This window comes from Papaver somniferum, chromosome 6 (assembly GCF_003573695.1).
Source record: "Papaver somniferum cultivar HN1 chromosome 6, ASM357369v1, whole genome shotgun sequence".
Classification (NCBI taxonomy): Eukaryota; Viridiplantae; Streptophyta; class Magnoliopsida; order Ranunculales; family Papaveraceae; genus Papaver; species Papaver somniferum.
In genome coordinates, this window is record NC_039363.1 from 87,258,355 (window position 1) to 87,274,439 (window position 16,085).

General features: G+C 33.7%; 1 protein-coding gene across 1 annotated transcript; it reads right to left on the minus strand.

Annotated features, from left to right (window-relative positions):
- Positions 1-6,176: 6,176 nt before the first annotated feature.
- LOC113285832 lies at positions 6,177-8,179 on the minus strand. Its single transcript, XM_026534580.1, has 3 exons — positions 8,030-8,179; positions 6,660-7,604; positions 6,177-6,560 (listed from the first exon to the last, which is right to left on the minus strand). Exons 2-3 carry the CDS (start codon positions 6,856-6,858, stop codon positions 6,268-6,270), a joined length of 492 nt encoding a protein of 163 aa, XP_026390365.1. The 5' UTR covers positions 6,859-7,604; positions 8,030-8,179; the 3' UTR covers positions 6,177-6,267.
- Positions 8,180-16,085: the final 7,906 nt, after the last annotated feature.

Here is a 16,085-nt window from a genome sequence, read left to right on the forward strand (position 1 = left end):
AAAAAGATTCAGAAAAATTATTATTGAGATGCTCACAACAACTAATGGGATCAAAAAAAGCCCTAGCCCAATTACGGTGACCTTGTTTCATAAGATACTCTGCAGCTTTAGCATTTTCTTGGTATATAACAGTCATGTGTTCCTACATTATCCATTTGTACATTAGTAAGTATTTACATAACCCTAGAAATGTAATACAAGCAAATTTAAAAGAAACAAACCTCAAAATGCTTTATCTTGTAGGCTTTGGCAGCATTCCACATTGAGCTGTGCAATGTGGGAGGACTTATAAGTTTTCTTGAAATTCTTGTAATTGTGCCTGCAACATAATTCACACATAGACAAAATGTAAAATTAATCATTGTAAATAAAGAAGTTATTATACAAAAACAAATTTAAAAGTAAGATAATTACCTCCAACAATATTGATGGGATTCTGGAAGAACCCTATATGTGATACCCGCAATCGCACGGTGTCTAACTAGTAGACATAGGCAAGTACGGGTCGAATCCACAGGGAGCGGTGGAAATACTGTAATCAATACTCCTAATCGACTAACCAATCAAGATATGATATTTTTGGATTCTTGGAATTAAGGATTTAAAAAGAATGAAAACAAAAAAAACTAATTAAATACAATGAGAAAGAGAGTCGGTAACCAGAGTCTACGGATTCCACTACTATTTATAATTATGCACCGAAAAGAACTCTAATTCCAAGTATGTGTTTATAGATTTGTTCTAGTGCACCACCTATTATTGATATAATCTCGGATGATAAACTCGCATCTCCTAAGTATAGCCCATCAAATTTCTAAGCATGACCTATCAAATTATAATGACGAGAGAATTATCGAAAACATAATTTATAGATTCACAATTATTATTTGCTTCGTCTAAGCATAACCCATTAAAATATTAACCTAAGCATGAGTTATCAAATACTAACAAATATAATTGCAAACTACATGAATTTATGAATTTAGGCTAATGTATCATACAAAATCGGTGTGCAACAACTCATATTATAATAAAATCAATAAACAAAATTATAGACTTCAAGATTCATTTTTATAGCCTAGTACCAAAATAATTCCAATCTATTTCACAATGGTCTATGCTCAAAGTAGTTTTCTCCATGAACCCTAGTTACAAAATATAGCACACCATATAAATGGATTTCTCAAAACCCATAAAAATAAATTACAAGAGAAAGAAATAATAAACCGATATCACCGTTGTCACCCGGTAAATGATCGTCTTCCTCTCTTGTTGTCTCCTCGAATAGACCCAACCGAGAACCCCCATTTACATGCTTGACACTCCAATTATATAACCACTGTCTACTTCCCAAAAGTCCAAAGATATTATTACACATCCAAAATACCATAAATAAGGAATGTATATATCTTTTGTCGTCACTTTACCCATTTGAATCATATCTCAAAGAATCTTTCACGTGACTTTTTCCATTTCTTTATATACTCTCTTCAAAGATCTTCCACATTTAGTGCTCAGTAGTATATCACATTCGATGCATTGTATAATCCACTAAAGAAATGAAATGGAAACAAAACCAGTATAGTAAGTAGAAATGAAGTTAATTAATGTCGCCATATTCTTGTAGTTCCACCACGAACAAAATATTATGCACAATTAATTCGAAGCCTAATATCATTCCATTAGCCACGACCGTCCATATTTCTTTGACCGACTCTGATTGGTCAAATAGGCGCATAAGTCTAATTTCATCCGTTTTATTCTTCGGGTTACCAGATTTACTTGTATTTCCTACAAAAGCCTTACAACAATATTATTAGTAAAATAATGAGTCCTAACTAATGCAGTTATAGGTGTAAATGTATCGCACTTATGTGCTTATCAATTCCCACACACTTGCATTTTGCTAGTCCCGAGCAAAACAAAAAAATTGACCCGCTACACAGCTGGTCATATCATAAGAGAGAGTTAGACCCGCTACACAACTGGTCATAAAATGAAAATTTGAAATACCATACCAAGACCCGCTATACAGCTGGTCATAGAAAATACCATATAAAAGACCCGCTACACAGCTGGTCATGATAAATACCATACACAAGACCCGCTACACAGCTGGTCATTTTTTATTTTTTTTTAGACCCGCTACATAGCTGGTCATAATATACATGCAAACCTACAATAGACCCGCTCCACAAATGGTCATAAATTGCAAGAAAAATCCTGAAAAAGAAAAAGGAAAAAGTTAACCACTCCTCCACACTTAAACATTACATTGTCCTCAATGTAATTGAATCATCCAACATAAAATTTAAGATGGGAAATTCATAATATGCGACAATAAACAAATAAAAATAAAATAAGAAAATAGAATTACCTACTGGAATATACATAAAGGATTCTTATATCAACAACCTAAATAGTTGGGGATCAACCCAAATAACAATATATACAACCAGTGATAACCTCAGATCTTCGTTGTAGCAACGTAAAGATATAGAGATTATCAAAAGAAAAGATCTGCCCACATACCTTGTTTTTGCAAAGGATAAATCATCAGTAACAAGAATTACCCACCCAAGTGGTTCACTGTGGGTGGGAACTGAAACCATTTGGGAGACATGCACAGGCAAACAGAAGTCACGAGATCCAAAATAATCTAGTAATACTGGAGAAGCACGCAGTTCTAATCCAAAATTAGGAATCTCTTGAAAAGTTGTGCTAACAATTATAGGGATATTAACTTCTCCACTGTGTTTGTAACCCTGTACTAAATCATCATCATAATCATCATCAACCAAGGAATCAATAGGAATATCACAATAGAGATGATTAAAAGAAACCTTATAGATAGAGTATAATGTCTCTAAGTCGTTAGACTTAACTACAGTTTCCTCGGAATTAACACATTCTTCATAAGCATCATTGTTATAGCACTGATATGTCACACCGTCTAAAATAATGGTGTCCTCAATCCTAAACTCATCCTTTTGAATAGGTGAGTGATCATTAACACGATCAGGAGTTGGACTAAAAACACTACCTTCACTTGGTATGACAATGTCTCTATTCCTATGATCACAACTATCAATTTCATCATCATTATCCATACACATTGACTCATTAGTTAAATCGGTTTCATCATAAATATCAAGAGTATAAGAAAAATCATAACTTGTATCCTCGGTAAGACCAGGATCTTCTACCGACTGCGTTAGTCGAGCAATCGATAAATCAGTTTGTTCAGAAAGTTGATCAATATAAGCTTGTGTTTCACTCAGCTCAGCAAAAAATAACTCATTAGCCTTGGTCTGCTCAGCAATTTCAATATTGAGGCATTCTAACAAAGATAGTTGTGATGCAGATGGGTCACAATAAGATTGACCATCTCTCTCATACTGTGACGGAGAAATGTGTGAATAATAATTGGAATCAACACATTGTGGCTCATAATCATGGTAAGATTGGTAATGGTCATAACCTTCACAAAATCTGGAATGATCATACCTAGGAGAATAATTCCAATCATTATTTACACACTCGGCAGATTCCTGATAATGAGAAGGTGCATATGCATACTCCTCATGTGAAATATCAGATGACTCCTCTGCAGTCTCAGCTGTTTTGGTAAGATTCCAAAAAGCTATAAAAGAAGTCAACTCAATGAAAACCATAATACAAAGTAAAGTTTTCCCAATAACTCACCTTGCAAAAGCTTTGCGAGAATATCAAGTATTTACTTTAGGCCTGTTGTTGACTCCAATCGCCGCTCTTCAGACTAAGGTACCTAAGAAAAATCAAATAAGCTATGTAAAAAGAACTAAAAGAAAATATGAAAAAAAAAGAAAAAAAAAGCTATGTACAAAAAATAAATAAAAAATAAAAATAATAACTATGTACAAAATACCAATTACAATATTCTTCAACCGCTCCCCGGCAGCGGCGCCAAAAATTGATGGGATTCTGGGAGAACCCTTATATGTGATAACCGCAATCGCACGGTGTCCAACTAGTAGACAGAGGCAAGTACGGGTCGTTCCCACGAGGAGCGGTGAAAATATCAATAATCAGTATTCCTAATTAACTAACCAACAATAATGTTTTTGGATTTTTAAAAGAATAATAACAGAAGAATAAACTAAAGTAACAAAATGAAATCAATGGAAGAGTCGGTAACCAGGGTTCTATGGTATCCACCACTATTTCTAATTGAGTACCGAAAAGCATTCGAATTCCAAATATGCATTTAAATCTTCATTCTATCGCAACACCTATTATTGTTATAATTATCGAAAATAAACTCGCATCTCCTAAGTATAACCCATCAGAGTTTCCTAAGCATGGACTATCAAATTATAATGACAAGAAGATTATTGAAAACATAATTATCGGTTCACAATCACTATTTGTGCCGTCTAAGCATAATCCATCAAATGATTTAACCTAAGCATGGATTATCAAATACTATAACAAATAAAATTGGAACACGAAATACATTTATGCCTTTAGGCTTTTACTTCGTACAAAGCCGGTGGAACAATAAAAAATATTATTTATAAAATCAATAAATCATAAAAATTGGATTTCGACAATTCTATTCAAAATAGCCTAATACCAAATCAATCCAAATTATTTCATAATGGTCTATGCTCAAAGTAGTTTTCTCCATGAGCCCTAGTTACAAAATCTAGCACACCATATAAATGAATTTCTCAAAACCCATAAAAATAAATTACAAGAGAAAGAAATAATAACCGACATCACCGTTGTCTCCCGGTAAATGATCGTCTTCCTGTCTTGTTGTATCTCCTCGAATAGACCCAACCGAGAACCTCCATTTACATGGTTGACACTCCAATTATATAACCATTGTGTACTTCCCAAAAGTCCAAAGATATTATTACACATCCAAAATATCATAAATAAGGAATGTATATATCTTTTTTCGTCAGTTTACCCATTTGAATCATATCTCAAAGAATCTTTCACGTGACTTTTTCCATTTCTTTATATACTCTCTTCAAAGATCTTCCACATTTAGTGCTCAGTAGTAAATCACATTCCATGCATTGTATAATCCACTAAAGAAATGAAATGGAAACAAAACCAGTATAGTGAGTAGAAATGAAGTTAATTAATGTCGCCATATTCTTGTAATTCCACCACGAACAAAATATTATGCCCAATTAATTCGAAGCCTAATATCATTCCATTATCCACGACCGTCCATATTTCTTTGACCGGCTCTGATTGGTCAAATACGCGCATAAGTCTAATTTCAGCCGTTTTATTCTTCGGGTTACCAAATTTACTTGTATTTCCTACAAAAGCCTTAAAACAATATTATTAGTAAAATAATGAGTCCTAGCTAATGCAGTTATGGGTGTAAATGTATCGCACTTATGTGCTTATCAAATATCTATGGGGCATACCAGGAAACACCTCTGCAACTGCTTCCAACAAACCTTTCTGCTGATCTGATATGAAAGTGACTTTTTCAGAATGATGAGATAAGATCCCTGGTGCCAAATCTTTGAGGAATATTAACCAGTTTTATTTGGTTTCACTTCTAGCCACTCCAATACCTAGAGGCACTAATCTATTCTCACCATCAAGTGTTGTTGCAGCCATTAAGACACCACCCCACTTTCCAGTAAGATGGCATGCATCAAACCCTACAACACCTCTGCAAGACTCCTGAAAGGCTTTCATTGGTGCAGCAAATGATATTGTCATAGTCTCAAACTTGAAACCTGCATATGCAGGTTTCAACATCAGTTCTTTCACAAAAAAGAAAGTACCATTACAGAATAAAGAAGAATACACAACTAAAATATTAAAAGAACCCACCTTTTATTCCATATGTAAACTTGGCAACAGATCCTGGGTTAGTATTGGCCACCATTGAACAAACTTAGGTACATCAACATAACTTTCTTCATAATCTCCAAAAAATTCCTCTAGAACCAGATTCCTAGATTTCCATGCACAAATATAGGGAATGTCGATGTTATGAGTACCTGCAAAGTTTTCTTGAATATTCTTGGGCTTTGGTATTAAATCCCAAGAACTTTCTTTCAAACTTTCAAGTACAACATCTTTTACAGTTTCTGGATCAGCACTCCTATTCCTACCTTTCTTATCTCCAACACATGTGTGTTCCAAGTTAAGACTTCTCACAACAAAAGTTGACTCATTTTTTACTTTACTAGCATAAACAAACTATTTACAGTCATATTCATCCTTAAAATTACACAGAGCCCTAACTTACATAGAACAACTTTTTTTACATTTGAACTGCCAATTATGAATGACACAAAACTTTTTAAGATGCTTTTTGAAATGTTGCTTGTTATGAAAGGCATACTGTACCAACATCTTAATAGGGTCCACTGGTGGTATTACATCTTCTTCAGGGAATACATTTGGATCATCTTCCTCAGCAATGTTGTTGATATCTGGTTGGTATTTGTTGTACCAATCAGGTTTGACACTAACTTTATTAATCACCACTTCAGGGCCACCATCATCTTTATCTTCAGCTTTAAGACCACTACCATCTTCATCTCCAAAGTACAAACATTAGAGTTATTATACTTACATAAATTAACATTTAACATTTATTACTACTACTATTCAAGATTTACCACTTTTCATACCTTCACTGCTAATTGATTCCTCATTGTGAGCTAGAACTTTATATGTCTTTAAATATTCAGCATAATCCTTCTCATCATCTTCATCACTATCAAATATTAAAGGGGCATCTGGATCTTCAACTGGGTTACACCCATCTAACTCAGTGTTCTCTAGATGCACATTTTCCTCATCTTCAGATTGATTCTCATCATTGTACATAGTGCTTCCTTATGTTACATTAAACCAGTAATCATGGTTAAAGCTCTCTTGACTTGGTTGATCAAACTTCTCCTGTGTTGTATTAGTTCCAACTCTATTTGCTTGACTCAAACATGACATACTCTCTTGACTTGGTTGATCAAACTTCTCTTGACATGGTTGACTGCTACTCTGTGTTGTATTAGTTCCAACTCTACTTGCTTAACTCAAACATGAAATACTCTGCACTTCATTCAATAAATCCACAAAACATAATTTCCTAGATGCTCCTCCTTGTTGATCAAAGTTCTGCACTTCAGAAGCTGTATTTAACCTTGGTGATCTCCTAGGTGGCTTAATCTTTTCCTTTGAAACAGGCTTCTTATTTGTCTTCCAAGTCTTCTTTGTTGTCTCATCATTTGTTATCACTGGAAGCTACATTGCAGCATTCAAGAAATCATCATCTCCAAATTCAGAATTAGTTATGGACAGCTGAAGATGTATAAAATCAGCTTCATCAGATACAGAAGTATCCCAGAACTTAAAGAAGTCATCATTTGTTAAGAAAGATTCAGGGGAACATGGATCATCAGCCGTGTAATACAAGTTCTCTATTTCTTCCTTTTCCAGATCCAACCTAACATGCACCATTTTCCCAAACTTCTTCAAATCTATTTCTTCTCTGTCAATGTGACGGAAATCCACTCTCAACTTACTCATGTGAACATACACACTAATGTTCATGTATGGATAATAAAACATATCCCCTGCAACAAAACACCAATTACCATAAAATTAGTAATTGAAATTTCACTTAGAGAACAAACTATTTGAATTGCAATTTCAAATTGAAACCCTAATTCCTTACAAAAATCAACAAATTAAAACACTGAAACCCTAATTAAATCAGATACCCAAATTAAAAGTCCTAATAACATAAAATCTTCAAACTCAAACCCTAATTACATATAAAATGGACAAAATATTTAAAAATCAAAATCAGATATTATATTTTTGTTGTCGGGATTACTGATTTTGTTTTTAAACAAAAAAGAAGAAGAAAAAACCCATTAAATATCAATCTTCACAGTACCCATGATAGATTTGATTCCCTTTTCAAATAAAATCAAAGAAATCTAAACAAATAAAACGAACAGAAAAAACAAAGTTAGGGTTTAGGTAAAAAACTTACGGCTTTAAGGACTTCGGCTTCTCATTTTTGCTCTTCATCTTCACGGTTACAGAAACAAAGCTTATCTACCAATACGAAGAACAAATCATCGATTTCAATCACTCAGACTCTTGTTTTTCTGGTTTCTTCAAACTTAGAGAGACAGATAGAGCGGCGGAGAAAACTGAGTGCAAATGAAAGCATGAAACCCTAACTCGTGTTTTGTTCTCATTATTATCCCTTAAACACGTGTTGGCTTCTACTGGTTTTAGTGTTTTACCCGTCGGTTAACATCACACGTATATGGTGAAAGATGAATACAGAGATAAGCTAGATTTTAGATCTTTAGCCGTCAATTGAGATGGACGGTGGAAGATTAAATTTATATAGGTACCTCTAGCCAATGGGTATTTTTGTCATTACGCCCACCATTTTCTCATCTTGTGTGGTGAGAAATTGACTAAGTAAACAGTTTTTTACCAAGGTGGTGGGGCCAGACGGAAAACCAAACGGCATGGGCATTTTTTTAATTTTCAAAAAAACGTGGGCATTTTCTTAATTACATTTCCCCTAGGATAATCTCTCAAGAATCTGACGTATTTGATTTTTTATCTAGTTTTGCTAATTTCACGTATTTGAATTGGAGTTTCGAGTAACAGTGTAGCACATTGGAATTTGATGATCTCGTGTTCGGTTGCATACATGGGAGTTTGGAGTTGGACTATGGTACTAGATTTTCTTCCAACAGATCAAGAAATAGATCATCGCTGAATTGGGGGCCCTCGAAAATAAGTGGGGGCTCACCAAATTTATACCCACACCATAAAAGTTAGAGGTCTTCGAAAATGATGGTGAAAATACCATTTTACTCTTCTCTAAAAACTAACCCTAAAATCCTATTAACACTTAAGATAGGCCCCCAATTTTCATTCCAACCAAAAACCCTTCTTCTCCTCCTCCCCTCCCTCTCCCTATCGTCCCCATTTTCTCCATTAACGACTGTGGAGAATATTTTTTCATCCAATTTATAATTGCAGTTTCAGAAAAAAGGTCGTTAACATCGAAGTTTTGTTGCTTAACGATTTTGATTTGCATGTGGAATTTATGAAAAATCGTTAACCATTAGGATGGAGGTGAAAACGACACTACCAATAATTTTTGCCCTATTTTTCAGTCGTTGGTTACGAAGTTTTTTTTCTTAACGATTCTTGAGCTGCATGTTTCATTCATGATAAGTCGTTAACCATTAGGTGTAGGTGAAAACAATTCTTTCGACGACCCTTTTTAATCATCAACGACTCTGTGTTTATGCCAAACCACCTCTCTGTTTGAAAAAATGAAAGGGTCGTCAATAATGTGTTAACGATCCTATGTTGACGACCAATTTATGAAATTAACGACTCAGTATCCTTCATATACAACTCCTCTATCAACAAAAGTGTAAGGGTCGTCAGTAGAAAGCAATTGAATCGTCAATTTTACTTTGAGAACCGTCAATGAATAACTAGAGTCGTCAATTATTTCTAAGGGTCGTTTTAGCTTTTTTTTTTTTTCCTAACGACCCTTGAACTTTTTTCTTTTCTTTAGAGTCGTCGGGTTCTAAACATATTAAGTTAACGATTCTAGATGACCTAACTAGCTGGAGTCGTCAATGCTATCACACTTGGTTGACGATGTTTCATAACTTGTAAAATTTGCAGGTTGGAGTCGTCAACTGTTGTGACAAATCATTGACGACTCGTCAGGGTCGTTGGTTTATTACCCTCTCGACCTAAAGACTCTCACTCTGAGTATAGAAAGTTTACCTGATTGTTTTGAGCTTCGGGTTCTTCATTTTGAGTATTGGTTCCTTCATTTTGAGCAAAAGGATCTTCATTTCCACCATTATTCAAGGCATCCTCTATTAACATGTCTTCATCAAACATCCAATCCATAGGATTAGTTGACACAATCTCACCATCAACACAATCATGTATGTTGGTTGAATCTTCACCTACATCATTTCCTCCACTAGAATCACTCATTTCAAATAACTCTCAAATTTCCCCCAAAACTCACTTTCTTCCTCTCTCCAACAAAAAAACACAATTTTTCTATTATCAAAATTTGATCTTTAAATCTGATTTTAATGTAACCAAACTAATTACCAATTAATTAACTTAACTTAATTACTAATTACCACTACTGATTTGGGGGTTTAGCCATTTAAAAAAATTGGGGATAAGAGATAATCCCAATTACTATTTCATGACTTTTTTTATCCTATAACTAGGAGTCCCCAATTATTTTCCAGGACCTCAAATTCGACGCTCAAATAGATCCAAGTAGATAGAGTGAAAGATAAAATTATCGTAGTTTTATTATGATGGATGATGACAATCCTTGTAGTTGTACATGTCCAAATACACTTTTTAATCTAGTCTGTTGGATGACGTTAAAATTGTTAAAATTGTAGTAAACTGATAATATACATGTGTGTTGATGACGGTACCTTTTAGGGATCCGATCTACTACCTTTTTCGTTCTTTATGTTTTCGGATAATTAGTATTATTATATGAAATTGTAAATGGTTTTCATGATTTGTGTAACACTAGAAATAATCCGTGCCGTAACGGCACGGCATGAAGTTAATGGATAGTTCTAATAAATATTTAGAGATAGCTCGTGCTGTAACGGCACTGCTTTAATATGATACCTGATTTGTGTAATTTTTCTTTTTTTTTACGGACTTTAAATCGTGTTCCTTTCCAAGATAGTTTTTTATTTTGTTTTAAGCGGAAATAATGTCTATAAATACATTGTAAAATTATTCATATACATTATCCAAAAACGAACACAAAATCATTTGAGTAATAGTATGAATGCATATCTCACTTGTGAGTTATGAATCGAAATAAACAAAGAAATCTCATTTCATTTATCCACTAAATCCAATTAACGCATGTATGATATATTATGATTTCATTTAATGTTTCTTTGAATATCTTGAGTTAAGAGTTTATGCAATAATTAAAGATTAATAAATTTTGATTCATAATGAGAGGGGTTACAGAAACGACGACCGTCGGATGTCTTTCGCTGGGATGAGACTAGGATAGTCGGATACAACGTTTGTCTCTCAAAATATTATCCGTCCGTCCAAAGCTCAAAAACCTATGCTGTTTTGTATTATAGATTTTCTTATATAATGACATGGGAAAGGCTCCCTCTCTCCGGGAGTTACTAAATTATACAGGTTTATCAAATTCCATATTGTTCTTGTTGCTTGGAACTGGTAATTCTAATGGAATTTTGTAACCCATAAAAGTAGACCTGTAGTAAGTAGTTTTATAGTAATTGTTGGTGAATTTTTCAGTTAGCCTATACAAACTTTAGACCGACGTAGAAAAGAACAAACAAGATGCAATTCTTAATTTAATATATTGATGTGGTATATTAAATCCTAATTTCGATCATTCTTGTGGTTAGATTTCATTTTCATTACTATTTCATTTTTGTTTTTATTTTTAAAAATAAGACTATCAAAATTTGATTTATAGGAGGCAATCACAGCAAAACTACTTGCAAAACTCTTGGAAGAGCAAAAAAAAAGGATCTATACACAAGCAAACAAAGTAAAAGAGGAAGTTGATCTTGATTCCCCTATTTCAAATTCTCCTGAAGAAATCTTTTTGATCTTCTTGACATTGAAATCGACCGTATTAGTTTGAGTTGTCTAAATATTGGTTTTGAAATTAAATTGGTTTCATTTCATCGGTTTTCATACAGTTTTAATCTCAATAAGTGCATACCCTCGAGACCACTTTTTTTTCTTCGATCAACGAGATTCTTAATATACAGAGTCTAAGAAAAAAATATTAAGCCTAGAATATGTACTATATATAGTTCCTATATAATGATACTCCTGATCCAAGAAACCGACCAATTAGAAAAAGATCTCGAAGGATTCACTGATGTAATTTTTAAATTTATGATTTAGTAAACTGATGGATGATGAACATCTTTTAAGCTATCTTAATGATAATGATGATGTCATGAAATCATATACTATTACTAGCGAAAAATTTATTGAGTCAGTAATAAATAATGAGAATGTTCCTATACCAGATGATAGTAGCATCCGGAGAGGCCTTTCAAATAATAGTCACCATAAAAATATTAATCCCTATAAAAGGAGAAAGATATTTCAGCTGAAGTACATGCATAAGGTGCATTTTGGTTTGGGTGAATGGAAAATACCATCAACTTTACATCAATTTTTTGGAGAGTAAATGGCTTTTTATACGAACATTATTGAAAAGATATGGTATTCCGGTCTCTTTATAAATATGTTTATACGTAACTCAGTGATTGTTCACTTATGTTTTTATTGGGACTTTAAGATCTAAACTTCTTTTTATTACTTAATATATTTAGCGAGGTTATTATGTTAACCCTTTTTCCCAATTCTAAACCGGAGGAGATCATTCATCTAGATAGGTTTTTCACTAATCGAACATTCATTTGTCGAAGTTAGACTGTTTATAATAATTAAAATGTGGGATTCCTATCTAAAAAGGCTGAATCGGGAAGACGAAGCGATAAGGGAATGATCTAATACAATCCAAGTTTTATAAACTACTTTCATATGGGTTATTGTTGTATGTGTATTTTTTCTATCTACTTTTGTCAATGTGAGTTGATGGTTTATAATTGAAAAGCTGAAGATCTATCGGGGAAGAAATATAAATATATGGTTGTTAGGAATTAGATTCCTTCTAATTTTCCTATAACGTGATTAATTTGATATGTATATATATTATACCTTGATGATTTCTTATTCAAAATACCAAAATACTTAGATGATCTATTTGGTATTTGGGTTTGGTATTAGTGTGCAATTACACTACATGGCCTCTATAGTGTCAAAAGTCATATTTGGGTCGAGCCAAATTTGGCTTACTAAGATTTATTAGATCATCTAAGACCTAATGAAATATGATGTATTTACAATATGGCATCACAACGGACATTGGAAAAAAGGAAAATAAAAAAAAACTAGTTAAATTAGCTAACGAAATCCAGACTTTACATGATAAATAAAATATAACTTGGTGGAACATGACAATTCTATGCATTTAGGGTTACACGGACAACGATGTTTTTTTTTTTTATTTTTTTGACTTCAAGGTTCTTATAGGCAAATAATACACCATTTAGAAAATAGTTTGCGTTTACAATTGAATAGTCTAACCGTGCCTTCGGAGTTTGGTGTAGCCTTTTTAACGACGTTATCGAATTTTGCACTTGTATAATCTTGATTCAAAGAAGAAAACATTAAAGAGTTTTTTTTGGCAATACTTTAGAAAGGAGAAAACATAAAAATTATCGGTATTGAATGAGAATAAACCATCAGTATTTGTAGGGCGTTCACATACATTGGAGATGTCTGTTCATTTCAAATGCACATCTACACCTAACATAAATGATAGTGTCTGATGCCAAACTACATTTTCTATTTCTGCCTGAAATTTAAATTGGGGTTCAAACAAATATTTTCAAAAACTCTCCGTTACAACAAACAAAAACGAAAGCCATTATATTTGAACTCTATTGTTGGGTCTGAGTTCGGCTGGGTTTTTGTATTGATTGAAGTCCAAAACCGGGTCATGAAATAATAAATGTAATAAGCCCTTATCCTACTATTTCTAGTAACGGAAAATATGTTCTTATGTAATTAGTGTTAATGATCTTGATTAATATAAGTTAATGTTAATGATTATGATTAACGAAATTATTTCAGTAAGTGTTAAATAACCAAAATCAAGTAAAATTTTTAGAAAGGTGAGAAGAAGAAGAAGAAAAATGAGAGATTTATGTGATTTTTTTTCTTCAAATGAGTGATTCAAACAAAAGCTTTGATGTAGGTGAGTGATGCATATTAATACCCATTAACAATGATTAGGTCTTTGCTGAATTTTCAGAAAATCACGATTTTTTTTTCTCAAACTCATCATAACCATTATGAACCTTACTATGATTTCGAATGACCAACCCAAGAATAAGACGATTATGAAGAAACAAATGTTCAACATACCCAGGTAAGCCTCTAGTCTAACTCCAATTTCAATTTTGAAGCTTCAAATTGCAAAAAGTTTCGATTTTTTCTTTCTGAAAACCCTAGTTTTCCATCCATCAGGTCAAATCACGGCTGGGAAATCATGAAGTCCTGGTCGTGATAAAGTTTTACTGATAGGTCATCATGAACTCCAAGACGTTATAAACGACTAACGGCTGGAACAATAATATTCCTGGCTGTAAGCAGATGTTTACGGCGGGGAATATTCCTACGTTGCATGGGAATATGTAATGCAATTAAATGAGCGGTGTCGGTTGGGTAATCCGTCCTTAATTCTTGTTTCGACTGTTTTTCCTGGATATACCCATTAAATATTGTCCGCGCTGATTTGGATATTCAGCCGTTTTCTAGTTCTCAGATGGACGTCCTGGTCATTTTGTAGTTTACGGCTCGTATTCCCAACCATAAATTTTTCCCTCCAACCATTCTCTAGTATCAGGATAACCAATGGCTAGAATATCATCTGTAAGTTGGTTACGCGGTTGGGTTATAATCCAATATCCAAGATGTAAGTTGTTGTCACGGCTAGGATTTTCTTTATCGACCTACCCGTGTTTGAGTTTTTAGAATTATTTTCCCCCTAATGATGTGTGATATGTTTTCTTTTTATTATAGTTGCAAATTGTACCATATACTCCAATTGAAGATCAATTGGAAAATAATTAGGGGGAAAAAGAAAATCCCAAGAAAGTGTAGTTTATGGGTGCAAATGCCCTTTTAAGATTCAATTTAGATATAACAAGCACAGGAAAGTGTAGTTTATGCATGAAACCTTCTCGAGTTTTCATATATCATCTTACTCCGAGGAGTTGGATCAACCATCCTTATCTAGCAAGGCTCAACCCCAAAGAAAATGAGATAGTAAACGTGCTGAGTAAAATATGCGCGAGACCTATTGATATCCTTAAGGGCGTGAAGGTATAAAATCCCCAAAAGTCATCTACATTGGCTACCATCTATAATTGAAGACAAAATTTAGAAATGAGACATGGAAAGAGAGAGTGATTATGCAACAATTATTATTTTTGTTTGAGAAGGCAAAGTACTCTACGCCTATGACAAGAATGAAGAAAACGAAGTGGAATATCTTTTCGTCACTTATCCGGAATTTGTACAATTGACAAGAGCTTCCATCAAATTCTCTTTATGGATTGCACGTATAAAACGAACAAGTACAACATGCCGATATTGAACCTTGTTGGGCAAACATCTACCAAATTGACGTTTAGTGTCGCGTTTTGTTTCTTGAAAGACAAGACGAAGTTATATGTGGGCATTGCAAAAGGTGAAGTTATTGTATCAAGACGGGTATACTCCTAAGATGTTAATTACGGATGAGGAGCAAACATTGATGTGGGCCATATCACGTGTTTTTCTCGACGTGCATCATCACCTTTGCAGGTTCTATATATGGAACAATGTGCAAACTAATTGCAATGGGGTTATTTGGTCACCAAGGAAAACCGAGATGAAGAGGATTAAAAATCTACTGTTGGAGAAACAACAAGAAGAGAAAGATAAATTTGAGACCGATGACAAAGTAGCGAATGTCAAATGGGCGGAATTTCAATAGGATTGGGAAGAATTAATATGGTCGCTCACGGAAGAAGCCTTTTTTTTTTTATAAGGGAGCGTTTTGTATTAGAAAAATGGGCTACCTACCCGGATGTTATAGTGTATTGAAGAATGAATTGTTGGATCCCCACAAATAAAAGTTTGTTAGTGCATGGGTAAACCAACATAGACATTATGACAATGAAGCCACAAGCATGGTGGAGTCATCTCACTATCTGTTCAAAAGTAAGCTAAATTGGTGCGACAATGGATTTGTTGTTGTTTTTGAAGCTATGAATGAGTATTTCAAGCGCGATGTCCACAGAATTAAAGGCGATTTTGAAAAGAGTCTATCTATAAAGTTCATCGATTATTTGGATAACCCTTAGCTCTGAGGAATTAGT

Bases quoted from the DNA above. Each gene is read 5' to 3' on its own strand.
- LOC113285832 (XM_026534580.1), bottom strand. From the start codon at position 6,858: ATGTACAATGATGAGAATCAATCTGAAGATGAGGAAAATGTGCATCTA. The intron at 6,561-6,659 runs GTATGAAAAGTG...TTGGAGATGAAG, and splicing joins GGAATCAATTAGCAGTGAAG to ATGGTAGTGGTCTTAAAGCT.